Source organism: Sus scrofa, chromosome 6 (assembly GCF_000003025.6).
Source record: "Sus scrofa isolate TJ Tabasco breed Duroc chromosome 6, Sscrofa11.1, whole genome shotgun sequence".
NCBI classification, from domain to species: Eukaryota; Metazoa; Chordata; class Mammalia; order Artiodactyla; family Suidae; genus Sus; species Sus scrofa.
The window spans coordinates 164,357,061-164,382,380 of record NC_010448.4 but is presented as its reverse complement, the minus strand read 5'-3'; the positions used below and the strand labels follow the sequence as shown (position 1 = coordinate 164,382,380).

The window sequence follows — 25,320 nt, the reverse complement described above, 5'->3', positions numbered from 1 at the left end:
AGTCTTCCTGCAATCATTCTGCCACACTTGTCCAGATTTTCCAGCATCTTCTTTTCCTCATTTTATTAGCTTACCCTGTGACCCATCTTCCTGTGTTTCTCTAAAACTACAATGAATCTTTATGGTAATCACCAAATCCCGCTAAATCAGTTAAAAATTTAGGGTTATCTGTCTCCATCTGGTGACAGAGTTGCAGAATTCAGTCTTTTCCTCAAACCCCACAGCACCACCCATCAATTCAAATGTATTGTTCAAAGTAGTTGATCGATTTTGCCTTTGTCTTCCCTCCTCCCTGCTCATCCAACTCCCCACACAATTGACTAGATATGAGTAGGCTCAGAAACTTGAAAGACTCACCTGAGCAGAAAGAGCAATATCGAAAATATTCCGGTACTTCCTCTTCTGAGTGTTACCCTGTTGATTCTCATTCATGAGGGAATTCTTTCCAGCCTGGATTATCTTTGCTGCAGTAGAATAAGAATTCCCCATTACCAAAGTAACAGCAAAGTCAATCAAAGTAAAATAAATTACAGAGCAAACCATGGCCCAGAAATAGCTGAAAATTTTGCCTAATTTCCTGAGGTCAGGATGAGCACATCATATTTAATAGATTTAATTGACGCAGATGGCTATTTCCCCATCATGACAACTTTTGAGCAAAGTTCCAAAGACAAACACAACAGACCAAAAAGATACTTTATATAACTAGGTAGGCAACATAATTTAAATGATTTCAAATTTGGGTGCAAGTGACCAATCATTCTTTTCTTCCTCAGAAATTGCTCATTTTTTGAGGAAAAATTATCACACGAAATGGATTGAAAAGAAAGACAAGCAAAGAAATACCAACATACATATAATTGAAGGGTCTAAAACAAAAAAAAAAAAGGAACAGAATATTTAAAACCATAATCCGGAGTTCCCATTGTGGCGCAGTGGTTAAGGAATTCAACTAGGAACCATGAGGTTGCGGGTTCGATCCCTGCCCTTGCTCAGTGGGTTAACGATCCGGCGTTGCCGTGAGCTGTGGTATAGGTTGCACACGGCTCGGATCCTGCATAGCGTAGGCCCAGCTACACCTCCAATTCAACCCCTAGCCTGGGAACCTCCACATGCCCTGGGTGCAGCCCTAAAAAGATAAAAATAAAAATAAAAATAAAAATAAATAATCCTACTAAAAATAGGAGTACGGAGGGGGAAAGAGGAAAGTAGATTAAAATCACTAATAACTGTGTAGATAACAAGTGAAAATCAATGGATAGAACCACAAATTGACAAACTATCAAGTAACCAGTCACAAAAGGATACATATTGTATGGTTCCACATACATAAGGTACTTGGAGAATCTAGCCAAATTTACAGACACAGGAAGTAGAATGGTGGTTGCTAAGGGCTGAGGGGAGAGTGGAATGAGGAGTTATTGTTTAATGAGCACAGTTTCAGTGTTGCAACATAAAAAGGGTTCTGGAGGTAGATGGTGGTGATGCTGCACAACAATAAGAATACACTTGATAGCACTGAACTGTACAGAAAGAAAAAGGTTAAGACAGTAAATGTTATGCTGTGTGTCTTTGATCACAATAAAAATAAAAAATACTGACAAACGAGATAGCAAAAATGTTTTACATATGCATATATATCACAAACATATTTTATTTTAATAAAACAATTACACTGCAAAGACATAAGAAATCAGCAAACCTACAAATGAATCAAAGATGAGAAAATGATGGAGTTCCCGTCATGGTCCAGTGGTTAACGAATCCAACTAGGAACCATGAGGTTGCAGGTTCGATCCCTGCCCTTGCTCAGTGGGTTAACAATCTGGTGTTGCCGTGAGCTGTGGTGTAGGTTGCAGACGCGGCTCGGATCCCGCGTTGCTGTGGCTCTGGCGTAGGCTGGTGGCTACAGCTCCGATTCGACCCCTAGCCTGGGAACCTCCATATGCCACAGGAGCGGCCCAAGAAATAGCAAAAAGACAAAAAACAAAAACAAAAACAAAGATGAGAAAATGATAAAACCATTTCATAGAAGATGAAACACCACTTATAAGAAATATTCAACTCCAATGGTTATCAGTAAAAACCAATATACAATTACAAGGCTATCCAATTTTTTACACGACTTTTACAAACCAATGTTACCTCAACTGAGGGGGAAAAAAAGCAGTAAATAGCAAGCAGTAACATATAGTAGCTATAAATCTATATCAACAATCACTTTAAACCATAGCCACATCCATAAATTTTATTTATTTATTTGTTTTTTCCTTTTTATTTTTATGGCCTTACCCATGGCATATGGAAGTTCCCGGGCGAGGGGTCAAATCAGAGCTATAGCTTAGGCCTACACCACAGCCACAGCAACGTGGGATTCTCAGCTGCACTGTGACCTATGCCACAGCTCACAGCAATGCCAGATCCTTAATCCCCTGAGCAAGATTAGGGGTCAAACCCGCATCTTCACCGACACTATGTTGAGTTCTTAACCTGCTGAGCCTCAACAGGAACTCCCGCACATATAAACTTTAATGACAAAAATCACACAGTGTATGCTCTCAGACTTCAGTGGAATAGAAATCAATACCAGAAAGATAAGTAAGTCAGTGTAATTCTAGCACATGAATAGACAGACCAATGTAATAGGAAGAAAGTTGAGAAATAGGTCCAAGTTCATAGATATCCATTTAGATATGATAAAGGGAGTTATCTCAAAAAACTGGAAAAGATGGACCTTTTATAATGAACGGTTGACTCTTATGAATGTGTTTTTCTGGGAATAGAGTCCTTGCCATGAACAAAGGTTGAAATAAGAAGCAGAATTCAGGGGACGAGATTAAGATGGTGGAATAGAAGGACTGGAGCTCAACTTCTCTCCTAAAAACAACAAAATGCACAACTAAAGACTGAGCAGTCTTCACCCAAATGGACTAGAAACCTTAAAAACAGTATCCTACTCCAAAGAAAAAGAGGAGGACACAAAAAGAGGTAGGAGGGGCAATTTCACGATATAAACAACCCCATACCTCCTGGGTGGGAAGCTCCACAGACTGGAAACTAACTAGTTCACAGAGACTCACCTACAGGAGTGAGAGTTCTGAGCCCCACATCAAACTCTCATGTGTGGGGATCTGGCACGGGGAGAAAGAGCCCCAGAACATCTGGCATTAAAGGCCAGTGGGGCTTGTGCTCAGGAGCTCCATGGGACTGGGGGAAACGGAGGCCCCATTCTTAAAAGGTACACATAGGAGTTCCCGCATGGTGCAGTGGTTGATGGATCTGACTAGGAACCATGAGGTTGCAGGTTCGATCCCTGGCCTTGCTCAGTGGGTTGAGGATCCAGCATTGCCATGAGCTGTGGTGTGGGCTGCAGATGCAGCTCGGATCTCGTGTTGCTGTGGCTTTGGTATAGGCTGGTGACAACAGCTCCAATTGGACCCCTAGCCTGGGAACTCCATATGCCGTGGGAGCAGCCCTAGAAAAGACAAAAAAAAAAAAAAAAAAAAAAAAAAAAGGTGCACACAGACTTTCACGTGCACTGGGTCCCAGGGCAAAGCAAAGTCTCCATTGGAATCTGGGTCAAACCTGACTGCAGTACTTGGAGGACATCCTGAGAAAACAGGGGTGAACGTGGCTTGTTGTGAGGGAAGGACATTGAAAGCAAAGCTCTGGGGAATATTCGGGCAGCCGTGCCTTTCTCTGGAGGTGGCCATTTTGGGAAAATCTGGCCCCACCCATCAGTCAGCTGCTGAGAAGCCCCAGGGCAAACAACAATTCAGGTGGGATCACAGCCCCCCCCCTCAGTAAACAGGCTACCTAAAGACCCCTCAGGCACACAGCTGCCTCTAATCCCATCCAGAGACTAAGCCCCACCCACCAAAGGGATTAGAATCAGCTCCACCTACCAGCCTCTCCCATCAGGAAGCCTACAACAAGCCCCCCATACCGACTTCAGCCATAGGGAGGCAGACATCAGAAGTAAGAGAGTCTATAATTCTACTCTCTGTAAAAAGGTCACCACACCAAAAACCTATAAAAATGAAAAAACAGAGAACTATAACTCAGATGAGGGAGAAAGGAAAAACCCCAGAAAATCAGCTAAGTGAGGAGGAGATTCTCAGCCTCCAGGAAAAAGACTTTAGACTGTTGATGCTGAAGATGATGAAAGACATTGGAAATAACCTGGAGGCAAAGATGGATAACTTACAGGAAACACTGACCAAAGAGATACAAGAAGAGATGCAAAATACAATAACTGAAATAAAAAATTCACTAGAAGCAGCTAACAGCAGAATACAGGAGGCAGAAGAACGAATAAGTGAGGTGGAGGACAGATTAGCAGCAATTATGGCTGCAGAACAGAAAAGAGAAAAAAGACTGAAAAGAAATGAAGAGAGTCTCAGATAACTCTGGGACAGTGTTAAACGCAGCAACATCCGTATTATAGGGATGCCAGAAGGAGAAGAGAGAGAGAAGGAGACAGAAAAATATTCCAAAAGATAATAGCCGAAAACTTCCCTCACATGGGGAAGGAATCACTCACTCAAATCCAGGAAGCACAATGAGTACCATATAAAATAAACCCAAGGAGGAACACCCCAAGACACATATTAATCAAACTGACCAAAATTAAAGACAAAGAGAAAATCTTGAAAGCAGCTAGGGAAAAGAAACAAATAACATACAAGGGAACCCCAATAAGATTATCAGCAGATTTTTCAGCAGAAATTCTGCAGGCCAAAAGGGAGTGGAATGATATACTTAACAAGTGATGAAAGGAAAAAATGTCCAATCAAGATTACTCTACCCAGCAAGGCTCTCATTCAGATTTGAAGGAGAAATCACAACCTTCACAGATAAAATGAATGGTGATGGGACAACCGGATAAGCATTTGGAAAAATGAGATCAACCCTTCATATCATATATAAGAATAAACTTTAAGTGCATCAAAGATGTAAATGCAAAAAGAACAAAACCACACAAGCGCTAGAGGAAGACATGGATGAATTTCCTTTTACAATCTGGTTAGAAGGCAGTGGTGCTTAACCAGGGACAATTTTGACCCCAGGAGATATTCAGTGATGTCTGGAGATGTTTTGGTTACCACAACTGTAGGAGACCTATTATCATTGAGTGGATGGATGTCAGGGATCCAGCTAAACATCCTACAATGCACACAGCAGTGCCTCACAACAAAGACCTCGCCACCCCCATCACCAGTGCCAAAGTTTCAATAAACAATTATTTTTGAACCAGCTTCTTTTCTTTTCTTTTTACTGTATAACATGAGATAGGCTCACTTAAAAATTCAAGTGCACAGTACAGAAGTGCTCCCCATGGGCACTATGTTGCACCACAGATCTCCAGAACTCACTCGACTCCCACAACTGAAACTCTACACCCGTTGAACAGCCCCCGCTTCCCCTTTCCTTTGAATGCATGTCCCTGCTCACTCCGTTCCTCTGCTCATTCCTCTGCTCATTCCGAAGCCGCATGACTGTTTTTAGCTTGTGATTATTACCGCAATCACTGCGCAAAAAGGCATAGGCCGTACATGCTTTGAAATGTTAGATGCCCACATTTATTTGATTTAATAAAAACTGTACAAACTAAAACGATGGCGTATAGAGAAAACCTCTACTAAGACTACTTCTATGGATGTAGCAAACTCTTCTAAAGGACTTGGATTTCATCTGAGCAACGTTCAGAGACAGATTCATTAAGGACAAGAATTCTTTCTCTTTTCACATTGAGGCCTATTCCTGTAGGGAGACACAGTGCAATTGCAACAGTGTGGGACTTGGACCGCCCAAACTCGAGAAATACCTGTGTAGGGATGCAGTATCTTCCTTAACTCCAAAAAACGGTGGCCCTTCGGGCTGAACTTGAAAATGATGTCATGGTGATATAAGAAATTGTACACGCGGTAAAAAATTAAATTGCTGCCTTCATTTACTGCTTTTACGTAATGATCATAGGTGCTAGAAGAGAAAGTGGGGATAAAATGTCAATAAATGACTTAGATAATGGCAAATGAGTACCTTTTGTTTTGCTTTCCTCTAACTGACCTGTTTATCTGGCAGTTGGTTTCCAAGCCGAAAACGCATTTCATGATTATGTCCAGGGTCAGCAAGGTGACGTGCGCAGAGATCTCCAGAAGCGTGTCCTCAGTGCCACAAATCCTCTCCCATTTACCCTGGCACGGGAGTCAAGATCAACACCGTCACCTCCTCAAACTGCCTTCTTCCGAAGCCTCCTCCCCATCACTGCGCATCCCATGTAACAGAGACAGTCCGGACCGCGCAGGAGCCAAAGGCCATAGAGGTACATGGGGACCCCAAGCCATCACCCGTTATTTCATCAGTAAAATGGGTTTACTTAGGACAAGGGGCCTCTGGTGAAGCACGGGTGAGTCCGGAGACCAAAGGCAGGGACAGCTCCTGCAGAGAGGAGGAGGAGTTGGGGGACCTGTTATACACAAAGGTCCACTGAAGGAGCGTGGGCCGGTTTTACTGGCTGAGCTGTGACCGTCTCTCGTTGGCTGAGCTGTTGCTGGGCAAGGAGAAGTTCTCCCTTCCTCCTGCTGGGTAGTAAAGGCATCACCATGCACAGGGAGGTCACTTCCTACTGGGTCTGCAATTGCCCTCTCGTCGTAGGATGTGGGAGCTGCCCTTTCCGGCCTCCCGACCCCAGTTTAAATGAGGCTTCAGCGGATTGATCTTCACATAAACAAGCCAAGTGCTTACTTGGAGGGAGGAAGGGAAAAATGCACCCGACTGGGTGAGAAAGAGCACGGAGCAAACCAGGTGTCTAGTAAATGGCTGAGTTAAGTATCTTTGGCCTTTCAATTATTATCATAACTCTGCTTTAAAACAGATCCAAGTTCTCGCAGAACAGATAATCTCATACGAGGCCCATAACTACAAGGGCTTCCTCCCTCTTTAGTGCCCAAATGCTAGCTACCTAATCCCATCACTACTCTCAAGAACCAAAGGCACATTTAAACATAAACTTGAGCAGGTCCTCTTGTGGCTCAGCAGTTAGCATCCATGAGGACACAGGTTTGATCCCCGGCCTTGCTCAGTGGGCTAAGGATCTGGCGTTGCCGTGAGCTATGGTGTAGGTTGCAGACACCGCTCACATCTGTGCTGCTGTGGCTCTGGTGTAGGCTGGCAGCTACAGCTCTGATTTGACCCCGAGCCTGGGAACCTCTATATGCTGCGGGTGCGGCTCTAAAAAGTAAAGAAAAATAAAAAACCCCCACACAAAAACAAACAAACAAAAAATATTTCGAATGGATAGACAGCAAGGCCCTACTGTATAGCACAGGGAACCACATCCAACCTCTTGGGATAGACCATGATGGAAGATAGTGTGAGGAAAAGAAAGCATATGTACACATGCCTGGGTCACTCTGCTGTACAGCAGAAACGGACACAACACTGTAAATCAAGGAAACTTTGATAAAAAGAAAATAGAATAAAATACTTTTCTTCAATGGAGATACACTCAAATACCACCACTGGCCGATTTGCATAATTGTGCGTGAACGTGCACAGCACCAGACTTGGAAGAGAATGCCCCCTTCCCACACTAGCCTGTACCTCTAGCCCTCTGCCTGGAGAGCGTGCACAGGTATTCTCATCACAATCCCAGCAGAGTTCAGGTTAAATCTGCTTCTGTGAGCTTGGCTGAGAACCTGGCCAACCAGCTGGTAACACTGGGTCTCGCTTGGGAAAAGGGGTGGGTGTGCAGACGAAGGCGGAAGGAAACTGTGGCTCTGTTTGCGGCGTTTAAAGCATTATGATGAAACTGCATTAATGAATCACTTGTCTGGTTTTTAAAATAAATGCAATTGAAGCATTACAAATACACCGTGTACTAGCGGAATTTTGGGACAGAACTCATTTATAGATCAGGGACCACCCACGAGAATATTCCTCTGCGACATCCTTCTGCTCCTGACGATCCACTCGACCTGCAGGAGGAAACTCACGTCCGCAGATGTGTAGATACATGCTTTCAGTGTAGATACTCTCTTTCTAGGTCCCTTACCGCCTTCAGGCAGGTCCACTCCCATTGCAAAACTTTCGGTGGTGTTAACTCACTCGGCTGCCTTGAGTGCTCTCATCCACATTCCACACATACTCAAGTCCATGTGACATCGGAGTCTCCTCTGAACCTGAAGCTATTCCAGCAGCTGCTGGTTCCCTTGCCTGTCACCGCAGCACTTACCGTCTGAATCGCACCACGTGGTACTTGCTTTACTGCCGAAGGGTTTCAAAATAAACCTAAGACAGACGACCAGATCTTCCTCTTCTTTTCTTACCCAAAGAACCACAGCAAAGACTTACGTGGACACCCATTGCTCAGTGGGTTCTTGCACTGTGCTTGACTTCTAGAAATCATCCCCCTTTGCCTCTCACTTCCCACCTAACAGCGTCTAATGCCGTCCCTGGTGGAAGCCTTTGGCCACACACCAGAGCATCTCCGTCCCTCCACGTACCAGCATTGTGTTCACAGAATGGGCCATTATCTCCACATGCGATTTCAAGGCGTTCAAATGGAGTCCGGGCGTCAGTAGGCGACGATGCTGGAACCACTTAGGTCCATTCAGATTCAAGAGTCCTTTTCCTTGAGAAATAAAGGCACAAAACCTCATGCCAGTTTTTTTTTTTTTTTTTTAATTGAGATGAAGGAGGAGAGGTGAGGAACACAGATATGGAGTGGCTCTGACACACGGGGAGTCATGACGTGGTGGGATGTCGACGTGGTACTTAAATATGAAGAATGAAGTGAGTTTCGATGCTGCCCCCCGGGATGGATGTGTATCCAGCACTGTGAGAAAGACCCCTAGTTTTAAAGCCCAATGAGTGCGCTAGTCCTGAAATCACCAATTCCTTTCCACCTGTGGAGTAACCTTCCTGAGGTCTGGTTTTCTCACGGGTAGAGTGTGCTGGTAAATTTCTACCTCGCTGCGCCCCGTACAGATTAAATGAAGGTGTACACATAAGGTGCCTGACCTGGGCTCTAGCTCACGGCAGAGGCACAGCAAATGTTCACCTCCTCTCCACCCCAGACCAATCCGTAAACTCTACTGTGAACACAAAATTCACAAGGAACTAGATAAGAGTGTCCACTCAGCTACCCTCTCCTGAGTGCAGCTCTGTGCTTCACACCTGGAAGTGATACGAAGTGAAATCACTCATCAGACCTGACACCCCTGAACCTGCTGTTACCAGGGAGGTCATTAAAGATTTGGCTGTACGTTGACCTTGAAGTTTAATGATATACAATCGCCATCATCCACTGAGTGCTTACCACACGCCAGGCTTGTTATGCACAGTCCAGCGCTGTTACAATACCCGCCGTTATACTAAATGCTGAAAATACATGTGTTTCATTTAATCCCCACAACACCCCAAAGAGGTAACTCTCATCCTTGTTCTCAAGGATGAGGAAACAGAGGCTTAGAGAAATTAGAGGACTTCCCCAAAAATCACACAACTAGTCAGCGGTGGTGGGGGGGAGAGGATTCAAACTGATGTAGTTGGGAATCCAAAACCTTATTCTCTCATTTAATTCCTTCCTCGTCTCACATAAATACCAATCGTATGCCTCAAAAGCTTAATTCATCTGCTCATGGAATATTTCCAAACTGTACTTTGAAGCAAACCTTTACTGATTTGCATATGGAAAAAGGAAAGGAAAAGGGCCAGGCAAACAAGAGAGAAGAAAGAATAAAATAGAGAATATATGGATGGAAAAGCTGCAGTTGTACAGACAGAGGTGGGAGGGAGTCACACATCTGCTGTCTTGCACATGAGACTTTGGGGAGGGAAGTGGATGAGGACGGTTCCTAGGAAGTTGCACCACTCGACCTTCCCCTCGACCTTCCCCTTGAAGACGTGCAGAATGGCTCTACCCTACTCTCGACGCTTTTGAATTCCGATTTGAGTTTCCTTGGCATGCTCTACACAGGAAGGGGCCTTTGAGAGACAGAGAGTCACCCCTTTCTTTCGCACATACATACCAACGACTGGATCCATGAACTTGTACAGGAAGTTGGACTTGGGATCTGCGGAGTCAAGCGAGGGAAACAAAGGAAAACATTAGAGGAACAGTTCCCAAAGTGGGTGGTGGTTCTCTTCCTCTGCCTGCACTAACCACAAGCAGTGAGTAGAAGGGGGCCCAGGTCTCCTTTCCTATAGCCCTTGGCCAAACTGGGGAAACCACACATCTTGGTTCAGGCAGCTGACGACAGCAGCCCCCCAAGCCAGACAGGTACATAGACCCAGATTCTTCACTTGTTTCTACTTCCTCCAATGGAAACAGAGATTCCCCGAGGGTTACAGAGTGTCCAGTGTAGTAGTCGGGACGATATATCACATCCTTTTGGGAAAGTAAATTAGCTGTTAGGGGAGAGACTGGCAGACCCCAGAGAGTGAGAACCTTCTGGTGGTTCTGGGAGCCCTAACAGGAGGGTATTTTACAGCTCACATCCTTTACAAGGTGAACATGAGACACATCAGAGCCGGGGACTGGGAGACGTGGAGACTTTCAGGAAGAGGCTGCTTTCTTTTATCAGGTTTTATTAAGAGAAAGATCGATGTACCAGATCTTAGTGTTACTAAGTTGAGGGAGCAAAAACTGGACATTTTGGAGTTCCCATCGTGGCTCAACAGAAACCAATCTGACTAGTTTACATGAGGATGCAGGTTCGATCCCTGGCCTCACTCAGCAGGTTAAGGATCCGGCATTTTGATGAACTGTGGCGTAGGCCAGAGGCTCCAGCTCCAATTCAACCCCTGGCCCAGGAACTTCCCTATGCCATGGGTGTAGCCCTAAAAAAAGACCAAAAAAAAAACAAAAAAAAAACTGGACATTTCAATATTGGGCTTGGAGACAATCTACCCTGGAAGCCTTGAGTAAGGACCTGGTAAGGGATTCCAATGCCTCATGCAACGATTGGGAACACAGCTGAGACATATGCAGAAGATAGAAACCATTGGTCTATGATCACGAGGTGAGCCTCGTAAATGGATGAGCGACATTCAGGTTTTCCTACTGAGCAAGCAGAGGCAGCACCGCCTCTGAATTCCCCTGAAGACTTTACACTCAAGACAGGTGCTAGGACAAACCAGGGGTTTGGGGTCAGTAGATGCCAACTATTGCATTTAGAATGGATGAGCAGGTGTTCCTGTTGTGGCTCAGTGGTTAACGAACCCGACTGGCATCCATGAGAATGCAGGTTCAATCCTTAGCCTCGGTCAGTGGGTTAAGGATCTGGCGTTTCTGTGAGCTGTGGTATAGGTCTCAGACGTGGCTCGGATCCAGCGATGCTGTGGTTGTGGTGTAGGCCGGCAGCTACCGCTCCTATTGTACCCCTAGCCTGGGAACCTCCATATGCAGTGCGGGTAAGCCTAAAAGCCCAAAAGACAAAAAAAAAAAAAAAAAGAATGTATGAGCAATGAGGCCCTGCTGTACATCATAGGAAACTATAAGCAATAAAATGTGATGGAACATGATGGAGGATAATATGAGAAAAAGAATGTGTGTGTGTGTGTGTGTATACATACACACACACACACACACACAGCATATATATGACTGGTCACACTGCTGTAGAGCAGAGATTGACAGAGCATTGTAAATAAATTATTTTTTTTTTAAAGGCACTGGGTGGTGAGAAGTATTACTGGGGCTAAACTCACAAAACGAAGAGGGGCCATGGAAGGCCCTGGACAGCCAGGGTTGGTGGCTGGGCTTTAAGATCCATGGACCTAAAAAGGCTCCCGTGAGTCTGAACTAGAGGAGGGAACGAGGGGCAGGCAAGCCCCTTCAGGACTGGGGGGAAACGTCTCTGCACTTTCCCCAGTGGCTCTGAAAGGCCCAACGCCAATCTTTGCGTCTTTAGTCCCTTTAGACTCCTGCCCGGGGCTGTGCATATCACTCCTAGAAGGATTAGGATCCCGAGATCCATGCCTTTCTTACCTGGTCTGCTCAGAAGAGTCTTTGCATAGTCTGGGTCATAGATAAAGAAAAACGCCTGAAAGGGTCCAAGCCAGAAAGGAAAGGCACGCGGGTATTTGTCTGTAATCTCCCCGAGCGTCTCCATTCCACCATTCTGAATTATCTGCAGTGGGGAAAAATGAAGGGAATTAGAGGAGCCAGGCCCTCCGGACTCATGCCCTCCACAGCTGCAAGCGGAGCTCAAGGCCTGGATAAGGTCCCACAGCTAGAGGCTTGACCCTTTTTCTGGAATTGAGTGAACACCCTTTCCTTGGGATTTCTAAGCTTAGGGTGTACTTTTCTAAGCAAGGTTAACATATTCATCTTTTGCAGGATGAACACAGGCTGCAACCCCAGACCACGTCGCTGCGGAATGACAAAGACTGTGAGCTGCTGTTCTCCCAACGGGGAGGGTGAAGTGAGTGGAGTCACACACCCTGTCTCAGCTGCCAGCGTCACACACTTAGGTTAGGAGTAGAGTCTGGATGCTGAAAAAAGTGCTTCTGTGTGAAGGAGAGAATGTCAGTAGATGGGACATGCCCAGGCATCAGCTCCCCACCCTTCCTGTCGAATTACTGAGGAAGGAGTCCGTCTCCTGACTTATAGGAAACGCTTCTCCGAAAACTGGCCAACTTCATCTGCGCGGAAAGCCTAATTCTCTTCCCTTGCAATAGTAGAAGGCTCATTTATACAGACATAGCGAGGCTTGAAGCAAACTCAAAAGCGAAAACTCTCGGCTTCCAACATGTAGAAATTAGAAATTCTGAGCGTAAGAACAGACAACCCCACAGCCCACGCTGTGACTGGTCGCACAGGAAGAACGGGCCAGGCTTAAGGTTTCTTTGCACATCAGGACCCTGTGGTTGTGCTCAAATGTGTAGCAAGGCTCATCCACACAGGATGAAATCTAAGACAGGCAAGGTCTTTGCCCTTGCAAAACTCCCCTACATCCTGCTAGCGGGAATGTAAAATGGGAAACAGTTGATAGATCCTTAAAAAGTTAAACGCTGATTTTTTTCACTTAACCCAGCATTTCCAATCCTAGGTACATACACTTCAGAGAAATGAAAACATTTCAAAGCATGTTCAAAAATGTCCAAACACAGCCCCAAATTGGAAACAACCCAAATGCCCATCAACTGACAAATGGATAAATAAAACGTGATATATACACACATGGTGGAATATTATTCAGCCACAAAAAGGAATGAAGCACAGATACATGTTACAACATGTATGAACCTTAAAAACCTTACAATAGATGAAAGAAGCAAGTCACAAAAGACATGTTATTTAATTCTATTTATATGAAATATCTAAAAGAGGTAAATATAGAGATAGAAGGTAGATTAATGGGCCCTTGAATGGGGGAATGGGGTGCTATGGGAGTGATAACTAAAGAGTATATATAGGTTTTGAGGGGTGAGGGGGGGAGCTGCTCCCAGGGCTTGCAGCAGTTCTTGGGCCAGGAATTGAACCAGAGCCACTGTAGCAAGCCAAGCCACAGCAGTGACAGCACCAGATCCTTAAAGATCCTTAACCTGCTGAGCCACTAGGGAACTCCATTTGTTTTTTTTTTTAATATATGATAAAAATATTCTAAAATTGATTGTGGTTGTGGTCGCACAACTCTGTGAATATAAACTACTTCTACACTTTAAGTGGGTGAATTTTGTGGTATGTGATTTATATCTCAATAAAGCTTTAAAAAACCTAGAATGAAGCCATTGATCTACCAGATAATGAGTATAGTAATGGTGTTAGTGAAGAATAGACTTTGCTTTAACAACAGACTGGTAAGGGAGTAATGGACAATTCAAACCAAATAGCACAGAGAGAACAAGAACAAGGAAGGTACAGAGTATTGGATGCTGAAGACATGGAATTAAGACAGGTTCCTGCCTGATGCTGTGGTGGTCACAGTCTGATAGTGGAACTTACGTTTCATTAGCAAACACTTACATAGCACTCTTACATGCCAGACAGGGTCTTAGTTCTTCTCAAATATCAAGGTTATCCTCTGAAAATTCAATGATACATCAGTAATTATATTACATATAAATAGGCTAATTATGTCAAGTAAAAGACAAAAGGTGTCAGATTGTGTTTTTAAAAAGCCGAACTATATACTACTGACACAAGATATAAAGTCCAAGAGGTTAAAAATAAAGGATAAACAAATACCATCTAAATACTGACAAAAAAGTTTGTGTAGTTACACTATAATCAGATAATGTAGAATTTAAGGCAAGAAGTCTTACTAGATATAAAAAGGAATGTTTCATATATAAGGAGGATTAGTCTATGAGGAAGATATAGTAATTCAAAATGTGTATGCACACTCTACTATAGATTGAAAATTGATAAAGAAAAATGGACGTTAGAACTAAAGGAAGAAAGAAAGAAATTTACAATAAGAGTCACCATAAGACTTAGGAGTTTCTGCTGTGGTTCAGCAGGTTGAGGACTGACGTTGTCTCTGTGAGGATGCAGGTTTGACTCCTGGCCTTGCTCAGTGAGTTGAGGATTTGGCAATGCTGCAGGCTGCAGCATGGGTCAGAGATGGGGCTTGGATCTGGTGTTGCTATAGCTGTGGCATAGGCCCAGAAGCTGCCATATGCTGCAGGTGCAGCCGAAAGAAAGAAAGAAAGAAAGAAAGAAAGAAAGAAAGAAAGAAAGAAAGAAAGAAAGAAAGGAAGGAAGGAAAGAAGAAGCAAAGAAAGAAAGAAAGAAAAAGAAAGACGGAAGGAGGGAAGGAAAAAGAGAGTGGAAGATTTTAACACATTGTTATTCAAAACATGGTAGACCCGTCCATGATAAGATCCTTACAGAAACTGAGGATAGCATTAAAAATGTTTATAGTAATTTGAAATTGCTGTAATTTTTTATGTTTTTTGGTTTTGTTTTTGTTTTTGTTTTAATGAGAGTAAAGGTCTACAACAGAATGGAGGGAAAGAAAACTGGCGCTTCACCACAGATAGTTTGAGAAGCACTATGTGAATACACCTCTCAGTAGCTGGTAGAACAGACCTCTTGGGCATCTTCAGTTTTCCAACTTCTGATAGATGGCTCCTTCTCAAGTTCAGTTTCTGGAAGGTGTTTGGATGAAAATCAAACTCTGATGAGAAACAGAGTAAATGGAATTTGAGGAATGAGAAGTTTAGAAAAAGTTAATCGGATTAAATGAAAAAAAAAGTTAGCTATAGAGCAGTAACTTAAAGGAGAAGTAGTTAAAGGACGGGCTGGTTCAGTCCTGGGTCTCCGCCCTCTCCCCACACCATACCCACTTACATCCCACCGACAGATCAGAGGTTTTATTTTCTAGAAAAACTAAACGAGGGAGGCTGTAGACTTGAAGAAATCAGGCATTGTGGAGGGAAGGGGTGAATCACTGGACTGAAGATAGAGGGGTTGTGAGAGATTGTGTAGCAAATGATTCAATCCTTAATTCACCTCCTTTCTCGGCTTCCAGAACACCAGAAGTCAACTGGACATCTCCTAAGCAAAAAGGCAGATTCACCTCTAAGAAAGCGGGGAAAAAATACATAGATACTGACAGATTGAGATTACTCTCAGGGAAAGTAAGATTTCCAAACGTTTTGGGTGCCTCGCTCTAGACAATGAAAATGACAGCCACAGACCATCTGACGTTCGAGGACACGAAAAGCACAAGGCAAAACAGACTGTGGTAGCCAACCTCCGAAATGGCTTGCGATCATTCTCCCCCTTTTTATATTGTCCCCTCCCACGTGGTACAAGGATTTGTCAGGCTGACTGACTGCATAGAGCAGAAGTGATGGGATAAAAGTTCCAAGAGTAGGACTGCAGCTTCCATTGAGATTCCTTCTCACTCTCACTCGTGCGTGCTCTCCCCCGTATCTTACTCTGGGGAAGCAAGCTGCTGTTTTGAGATTAGGACGACTAACACTTCCGGCTTGCCTGGAGACAGGTTCCCAGGTTGCAAAACTCCCAGAACTAAAAGCAGGAGACAACCAGGCAACCCGGATCACCTTAGTTGTGAGCGGTCCAAGTGGGTAAGAACTGAAGCCTCTGTCTAACAGCCAATGAGGAGCTGAGGCCTCGCAGCAATCGAGTAATGAGCTGGAAAGTGGATTCCCAGCCCCAGGGGAGCCTTGAGATGACTGCAGGCCCAGCCAATCCCAGGCAACCTTATGAGAGGCCCTGAGTTCTTCACAGAGACTCACCCGGCTAATTAACGCCCCTCCCAAATTCTTGACCCTCACACACTGTGTGAGATAATAACCATGTATTGTTTTTAGTTAAGTTTGAGGGTAATTTGCTGGGCTGCAATAGATAACTACTAATACACATCCAAAAAAAGTGAAACAAGGAGTTCCCATCGTTGCGCAGTGGTTAATGAATCCGACCAGGAACCATGAGGTTGTGGGTTCGATCCCTGGCCTTGCTCAGTGGGTTAAGGATCCAGTGTTACCGTGAGCTGTGGTGTAGGTTGCAGAGGCGGCTCGGATCCTGTGTTGCTGTGGCTCTGGCATAGGCCGGTGGCGACAGCTCTGATTCGACCCCTAGCCTGGGAATCTCCATATGCCACGGGCACGGCCCTAAAAAGCAAAAAAAAAAAAAAAAAAAAGTACGAGATACTACTTTGCACCCATTAGGGTGGTTACTATCTAAAATATCACACAAAATAACAAGTTTTGGCAAGGATGTGAAGAAACTGGAACACCTCAACGCTTCCGGTCAAAATGCAAAAGGGTTAAGTCACAATGGAAAACAGTACAGTGGTTCCTTGAAATATTAAAAATAGAGCAATTACATGTTGGGGTATCTACCTAAAAGAACTGAAACCAAAGTCTCAAACACATATTTGTACATCCATGTTTACACTAGCTAAAATGTAGAAACAACCCAAGTATCCATCAGCAGATAAATGGATAAAGAAAATGTGGTACAGACATAACAATGAAATATTATTCAGCCTGAAAAAGGAAGGAGATTCTGAAAAATGCTACAGTATGGATGAACCTTGAGGACATCATGCCAAGTGAAATCGTCTAGTCACAAAAAGGTAAATACTACACGATTCCACTTATATGAGATATGTAGAGTAGTCAAAATTGTAGAGACAGAAGGTAGAATGGTAGTTGCCAGGAACTGGGGAAAGGCAGGAGTGGGGAATTATTGCTTCACAGGTAAAGAGTTTCACTTTTTCAAGATGAAAAAGGGTTACAGAGTTGGAAGGATGGGTTGATAGTTTGACGACATTATAAATATTTTTAATATCACTGAAATGTATACTTTAAAAATGGTTATGATAAGTTTTATGTTGGGTATATTTGACCATGATAAAAAAAAATTGGAAAAAAATAAGAAATCTCCAAGTCATCCAGAAAGCTAGAAGACAATAGAACAATGTCTTCAAAATTCTGAAAGGATTTTATTTCCAAGGTATAATTATATATCCAGCCAACTATCATTCAAGTTCAAAATTATAATAAAGACATTTACTGTGATTCAAGAGCTTTAAAAATTCACCCAACATTCCTTCACTCATTCTCAAGAAGCTACCCATAAAAATAATTACATAAATCAGGAACAAAAAAGACATAACGTCAAGGAGACAGGAGATATGACAAAGGACAGCACAACATCTGTGTACCAGGTCTAGAGAGCAACCAGTCCAGATTAGAACAAGGGAAGAAGTCTGTGGGAGAAATGCCTCCAGAAAAGCAGAAGGACTGAGGGATTGTTTGCTAGGTTTCAATGTCTGGAAATATTATTGAGATGTGTTTAACAGATTCAAAAATTGGGGAAGACAATAGTGATAGGTATTGAAAACTAAACATTCGAGAAAAGGAGAAAGTTAACCCCATGAGCAAACAAACAAACAAAACCAAAAACGAAAAAACTCTATAAGAAAAGGAACAAAATCAACCATTTGGTCAGTGGTAAATAACACTTAAATAAGCAAAAGAATATAAATACTAACTTTTCTATTTAATCAAAAAATACAATATAACTATATTGGGACAGTAAAAATGAGGTGTGATAACTCTTCATAGGTAGCTAAGAGATGGATATCTCAAAGATTCAATTTAAAAGTGCAGCAATGTATACATGTAAGGATAACCTGACCCCCTTGCTGTACAGTGGGAAAATAAAAAAAATATATTAAAAAAATAAAAAATAAATAAAATAAAATAAAAGTGCAGCATAGCAATATTATCTTTTAGGTAATGATTTAAATAAATAGACAAAAGAATCAAAAGTGCTTGCTTTGGGGAAGGGGGACCAGGAGTGGGGGAGCCAAAAGATCCCCCAGTAGCTCTGCTGGGAACAGCCTCCCCACCCACCCATCCATCCTTTGAGATTGTGCTCAGCCCTTCCTAGGCTGTTCCCTCCCCTGGGAGACATGTGTACTTCCCTCCAACAGCCCCTTGTCCCTAGGCCTCTGTCGAAGTACCCTTTACCCTGTATCTTCATCTTCTCTTTGTGGTCCAAGTATGCATCTGACTTGGGAATCCAGCACCTATCACACAACTGCCACTACTCAAAGTTGGTTGAATGAATAGAGCAAGGAATGGGGTGGGGAGTAGATTTAGAGAACAGGAGGGACCCAAAGGTAAGGGGTCTCCCTCCACCTTACAAATTCCAATTCGTTGGTATTTTTCGTGTGATTGGCTGGGCCTGCTGCCCCCCCCCCCTCGCTTCACAGGATCTCAGGTTGGAAAGGACTAAGGGTGGCAACTATTGTGCCCAATGTGGCACATCTTCTGCCCTTAATAAGTATTATTTAGGATAACAGACTTTTTTTGTTTTGTTTTTTGGTTTTTTGTTTTTAGCAACATTCTGTGGAAAGCCTTTTAGAACACAATACTTAAATGCAAGAGATGGGAGAAGCAATTGCAGGCAGACATGAATTACCTCCCATGTAATTTCTTTGTCCTTATTCAGTCTCTCTAAATTGCCCTCTCCCAGCCCCCCTAAAACCTCCTTTCCAGTGGCTATAGGGCGTTTCCATTTCCCTGGAGGGCTGTGCGCGAACGCGAGTGTAGACTAATGACGATGCCCAGAGCCGCAGGCTTGGGCGGAAGAGGTCTGCGTAGGACGGAGGCACCGGAGGAAGAGAAGGAAGCAGCCGCTGCTCTGCCCGCCGCTTTCCAGCATCCTCCTTCACCCCTCCCTTCATCTCTCTACCTTCTGGTGCCCGTAGAACCAGTGGCTCGGGGGCGAGGGGAAGGGGCGCAGGTCTCGGAGCAGCCGCTGCCTCTGCAGGTAGAGCTTGACAGCCTGCAGCAGCCCCAGGGCCAAGCAGAACACCAGCGCCAGGTGGAGGGGCCTCGCCCAGTGCGTCTCCAGCCAGGAGGACTCCATCGCTCTGCGCTGCGCGGATGGCCCGCAGCCTCTGGCCTGGTGCTTTTCTGCAGCCCGGGATGGGGGGGGGGGGGAGGATCCAGCCACCCACTCTCGGGGAGAGCCAGCCCACCGCGCCTCCGCGCGCTGGCACCATCCCTGCTTTCCCCTGAGAAAGGAAGAGCAGTGGGAGGGGGCAGCCCGGGCTTGGCCCGAGGCGGGCAGGCAGGCAGGAGTTGCCGGATTTCTAGCCCTGTGTCAATTGATGCAAAACTTGATTCAGGACAACTTCCGTATCAGAGAGCGGCATCATTCAAGTGCGATAGTTTTCAATCCCGGAAGGGATGGATTTAGGTTTTGAAATAATGCCAAAGCTCAGGTCATTGTTTTTCTTCTTGCCCCAAATAAATAATAAACTGCTGTGCAAAAAGAACTTCTTTCCCACTTGGAAATTCTGTCAGACCCCACGAGGGTCTGGGGGCTGGTAGTGGATGTGTATGATCATCAGACTTATACAGTGTGACCTGTCCAGTGATGTGCTGGTAAGTATTTTACAGTTGGTCCTCACTCTGATTTCTGGTGCTTGCCAAGGTCCATCATGTCCTATTTCAAGCTGCCAGCAGAAGGTCCCCTGAACACTGAGTGGGAAAGATGCTAAATGGCTACCATCCTAGAGTATTTCCACCACACAGACACAGACAGGGCCTGCTGCACTGTTCATGGATCCCAGTGCAAAATGAAAATGTGGGACGTCTTGTTAAAAACTTATGGAGAATTTTAAGGTGACAACGGCAGAGCATTAAACCAAGCACTCACCTTTTTGAGTTCAGGAACCCGTGTGACTGCCCAGGTCCCAGGCCCATGAAGCCAGGCCTGGATGCAAAAGACATAATTAATTCAGGAGCATAGATTAGAGTAAAACAGAGTGAAATCATGAGACAGTGATGAGTTTTTGTACTTATTGCCTATCAGGTGGTGAACCAGAACCTAACAGACCCAGCTTCCCAAGCTGCTGCCCCCCACACCCAGCCTTCCTTTTGCACATTGCCCACAATTCTTTGATTCATTCACTTATTTATGCTAAAACAGCACATGTTAGGTGTTGGAGTTACAGCCCAGAACGATAAACCCAGTCTCTGCTATGGCTCCCTGCTCTCCTCTCCTCACTGCTTCCCTCTCCTCAGGCACCCATCCCAGTCTCTGGAGCCAGATTTAATGGTAAAGTCAGACTCCTCTGAGGTTGGCTTCATCTGGACCGACTAGTGGACCCTTGAATGTTCCATCAGGCACCACACTGAAGTGTTTCAGCTCCCTCGTCCCCAGACCTTCCCACCTCCCACCTACCTCCATCCCTCAACTAGAAGCTGCTACTGGACAGTGTCTCAGAATCTTCTGATTCATACAGTCTCTTCTGGAAGGGGGGGCTCATGACATTTCAGGTTTTCAGATTCTTCCTCTGTGCCCTGCTTCTTCCCCTAATTTGATGCATGTGTGGTGGCGCTTGTGTGTCTGCATCATGGAGGTTGGACTGAAGACCTCAGATCTGTGCCCAAGGGGGTCCTGCCTTGTTTCAGCTTGGTAAGATCCAGCTTGGTGAGACCTCTAGTCTGGTCCCTGAGTCCTCTGTGTTGTCTATAGTTGGTGAAATTCTAGTTAGTTCTCTTGGCAAAGTCAACGCCTGGAGACGCCTTAGCTGACCCAGCCCCCTCCCACTCCACACCCCCCCCCCCCGACTCTAGCTGGAGATGTTAATCCCTCTGAGACCAGGCCACACCTTCAGCTGCCATTTCCTTCCTTGGAAAACAAAGGAAATTTGGGATTTTGTGCAATATTCCCAGGAGCCTAAAAGAGGCTTGAAGGTGATGGTTCAGGATTTCTCTTTGCATCACTTCTATTTTCACTCTGGTTCCTCCCAAAAGGAACTCTTTGCTCCCAACTTTTCTTTCAGTCTGTCCAACCACCTTCCTTCCCAGAGTTTAGCCTAGATAGGAGACATCAGTTACTCTCCTGACCCCTGGCTTCCTCCCCTCTGCCCTTTCCTGCCCCAGCCCACCAGGCTGGAAGAGGTGGCTTTTCTACTACCTGCTTTTCATGTAGTAGAAACTTTCCTCATATCGCCTCTGTTCTTTCAACCCCAACCAAGAGTGAAGATCTACAACCCACTCCAACAAGATATGCTAATGGGAGATAAAGGAACTTAGAAAATTATTTATTCTGGCCAAAGACCGGCTTTCAATAGTTACTGGGACTCAAAAATCCATTTTGGGGAAGCAATCACTTCCTTCTCTTGGCAAATAGGCAAATGTCCAGTGACTTGAATTTCCTTGGCTGCAATAAAGGGGACAGAGAACATAGAAATGCCTCCAGCAACATAGATAGTGAGGCTTGGCAGGACCAGGCAGGATTTCAGACTTTACTGAGGCCATGAGAATCCACTGAAAGGATTTAAGATGGAAAGTTACATGTTAGATAGTGGAGCGCTCTGATGACTATTTGGATAGTGACACCAGGTAAATATTTATTTGTGCTTACTAAGTGCCAAATACTATTCAACAGTGACTCATATGTAGCATCTCATCTGACTCTCACATTAAATATTTGAGGTTGGCATTATCCCCACATTTACATAGATGGAAATTGGGGCACAGAGAGTTTATGCAATTTGCCCAGGGACATCAGAGGGTAAGAAATGGCATCAGGATTTGGACCGAGGCAGTCTCAGGAATCCAAGTCCCAGGATCTTAACATTTATGGAAATAAATTATGTGTGTATATAGGGGGTGCAAGGCTGGAACTAGAAGCCCAATTCTAATGCTGTTGCAGGATTCGGATGAGCTGTGATAATGTCCTGGACTGGGGGAGTACCCTGGGGCAGAGAGGCAGGATGAGTGGGAGAAATATTAGGGTATATTTTTGGTGGGAATTGGTAACTGACTGGATGTGGGCACAGTAGGGAAGAAATCCAGGACAATCCCTTTGTTTGTATTCACTGATAGAGCAAAAGCAAGAAGAATCAATATTCCCTAAGCACCCACTTGATAGTCCCCCAACTCTTATCCTGTGTGTCTCTGCTCTTCTCAAACTCATCTTCAAGGCTCACCTCCTCTATAAACACTTCTCCAACCACCTCCAGTCCATGGGCGTCTACCCTGTGAACAATCAAAGCATTCATTTTCACAGCTCTCATTTGATACTTTGCTCATCTTTTCATTTATTATTCATTCCACCATCAGCACAGTCCTGTGAAGCCTCATGATGTACCTCACTGCATATACAACTGGCCTTCCTAGTTAGGTTCTAAAACTCTATGGTGGTTCAAATATTTATTTTTCATCACCAGGTTTCCCTTGGAGCCCATCTTTGGGCTAAGCACACAGTAGGGGATTTATAAATAGTTATTTAATTCGCTTGAACTAGTGAGACATAAGGGGAAAGAGGAGAAATGAGGAAAATAGAGCAAAGATCTGCAAAGCAATTGGGCAGCAAAGAAATGGAGTCATCCCAGGTCGAGGAGTTTGTCTACTACAGAGAATAAACATAAGGCGGGTGGGAAGGGAGGTGAGAAGAATACATTGACATGATGGCTGTTTTCATGACCGGGAGCCTGGTCCTTGTTTATAAGGGAGATGGTGCTGAAAAGTGCTGAGAAAGGGCCAATAAGAGAGAAAAAATAGGGCCAGCGAGGGAACGGGACATTGGCTAGAAGGGATGGGCTGGATGGGATGGGGCTGAGAAACTTCATAGATGGGCTTTATTATGAAAGTGTCCAGACTAGGTAGAAAGCTCTTTTTTCTGCCCTTCCTTTAACACAGTAGTTGTAGTTTTTGAAGGGGTTCAACTGGGAAGACCAGCACGTTGGAAGTATGAGGAAGGATAGGGAAGGATTAGGTCTCTGATGCCAAAGGCCCTCAATTTTCTTAGAGGATTCTGAGGCCTCACCTGCCCTGTCAGAGGCAGGGAGGATTGAGTGGGGATCTGGAGCACTGCTGTGGTTATTGTTCAGCAAGCAAGCTGCTAAAAGATGGGACCCAGTAGAATTTACATAGCAGGTTCCATGCAGAGGGCCAAGGATAGTTCCTTCCTTTTCTCCTGCAGCAGCCTGGAGGCAAGAGAATGGACATGTTCACGAAGGAGGCCTAGAGCCAGTCCCCATATGCCCCTTGTGCGCCAGCCAGTGCTGGGCAATGCCAGGGTATAAAGATGGGTCAAGGGCAGGCCTTTCTGTGGGACAGCTCACAATCTGGTGGCGGGACAGATCCATAAGCAAAGAGATACAGGGCAATGGGTAACTGCCACCACGGGAAGGACCTATACGGATTAGCTAGACCTTGCTCTGTATTCCAAATAAGGAAATTAAACTTGAAAGAAGGAAAGGGGCTCACCCGAAGTCCCTTCTCTCCGGACTGCGAATTTCAGGGACCTTTCTCCTTTCCTCCTTGTCACCTGTGTGTGACACGGCAGTGGCGCTGGTCTCCCCAGGTTCTTGGGATGACATGCCGGTGAATCCGGGAGACCTTTGAAGGTGTCTGATCCTGTTGCTTTGTGACCTTGAGAAATTCCAATACTTAAAAAACTGGGTCAAGGTATGTGAGGCTCCAGAGGAGGAAAAGGAACAAGCAGAGAGGTGCGAGGGAGACCGGGAGCACCAGGGTGGTGGCACACAAGCAGAGAGTGTTTCTCAACACTCTAAATGAACCTTTCACTTCCACACTTTCATTTTCTAAAACTTTCAAGTTTTTCAACACTTGAAATGAAAAATGGGTGTTGAGCACTCCTGAGACAGCAAGGACCACGTGTGAAATGGGCTTATCGGAATTAGTGTTGTGGACGTCAATGGTCAATGGTAACTGTAGGGAGAGTCGTTGAAGTGATAGCTATAGAGGCCAATAAAGTGGGTTGAGAAGTGAGTAAGATGGCAATTAACTGAGACTCTGGAGAAAGGATTAACTCTCACCCAGAAAAGTCTGGCTCTGAGAAAGAACTGGGGTGGGGAGTTGAGAGTGGAAGCTAAGATGGGGATTTGAGAGTGGAAGCCAAGATCTCTTCTCCACCCTGGTTCCTAGAAGAGAGAGAGCTTGGGATCCTTGCTGCAGTCACTAGCCTTGAAACAGGAGGAGGAAGGAAAGGTTGGGGCAGAGGCGGAGTTTCACATCATATGGTATTTTCAACTATGACAGAAAATAGCACAAGATGTAAATCCCATAAAGATTCCATTAAAAAAAAGTCTGATGATAGTTTTACATTATATTAATTTAACATCATTCACTTCTACAAGGTCAAGATCCAGTCTCTACCATTTTAAAAAAACTGTAACTGTTAAAATAGCTTCAAAATCACTTTAAATTCAAAATACTTGAGGAGCACATTGACATCATCTGATTAAGAGTGTATCTGCCCAATATCGAGTTAAATAAATTGCGATTCTCAACAGTAAGTTAAACAAATGCACTTAGCAACCTCTCACCTTTGTTTGAATTGAGTAGTGCGTTGGTGGTATAGTGGTGAGCATAGCTGCCTTCCATTTGTTTGAACTGAGTGCAATTCAAAAATTTTTATACGAGCAATTACATAAGTTACTTAACTCTAAGGCCTAATAGCCTGTGCCAAGATAGACTCTCACCTGAAATAATAATAATATCAAAATTATATTGAACCACACCACATGCCAGATGCTTCACATGTACTGTCTCCGTTCTCCTAGGTAGGCCTTACCAACCCCACTTTACAGAAGAGCAAATTGAAGGCTAGAGAAGATAAGTCACTTGACCTTGATCTGTCCTCCTCTGTAACACATGGTGACTCCAAGGTATCATAAAACCTCTCTCCCCTGCCAGTTCTTCTAATTACACAGACACACAGAGTGAGCCATAAGTTGACCAAAAGTTTCTAATATCAACCCACATTCGTTATTGGGTAAATGTCAGTATTTTACCCTGGTAAGAAACAAAAAAGGAAAATCAGCCTGATTTATATAT

The 25,320-nt window shown here is 44.5% G+C and overlaps 1 protein-coding gene across 2 annotated transcripts in view; it reads right to left on the bottom strand.

Moving 5' to 3' along the window:
- The window catches only part of LOC110255328 (cytochrome P450 4X1-like), a 44,055-nt gene extending 24,641 nt beyond the window's left edge, over positions 1-19,414 (bottom strand). Inside the window, exons 1-7 of one of the 2 annotated variants that reach the window (XM_021096702.1) lie at positions 19,190-19,414; positions 11,996-12,137; positions 10,035-10,079; positions 8,508-8,635; positions 6,070-6,197; positions 5,828-5,982; positions 358-464 (exon numbers count right to left, since the gene is read on the bottom strand). In XM_021096702.1, coding sequence (XP_020952361.1) covers positions 358-464; positions 5,828-5,982; positions 6,070-6,197; positions 8,508-8,635; positions 10,035-10,079; positions 11,996-12,137; positions 19,190-19,366 — 882 coding nt within the window. In that variant the 5' untranslated portion in view covers positions 19,367-19,414. The remainder of the gene's footprint in view (positions 1-357; positions 465-5,827; positions 5,983-6,069; positions 6,198-8,507; positions 8,636-10,034; positions 10,080-11,995; positions 12,138-19,189) is intronic. The other variant, XM_021096701.1, reaches the window with a different exon arrangement.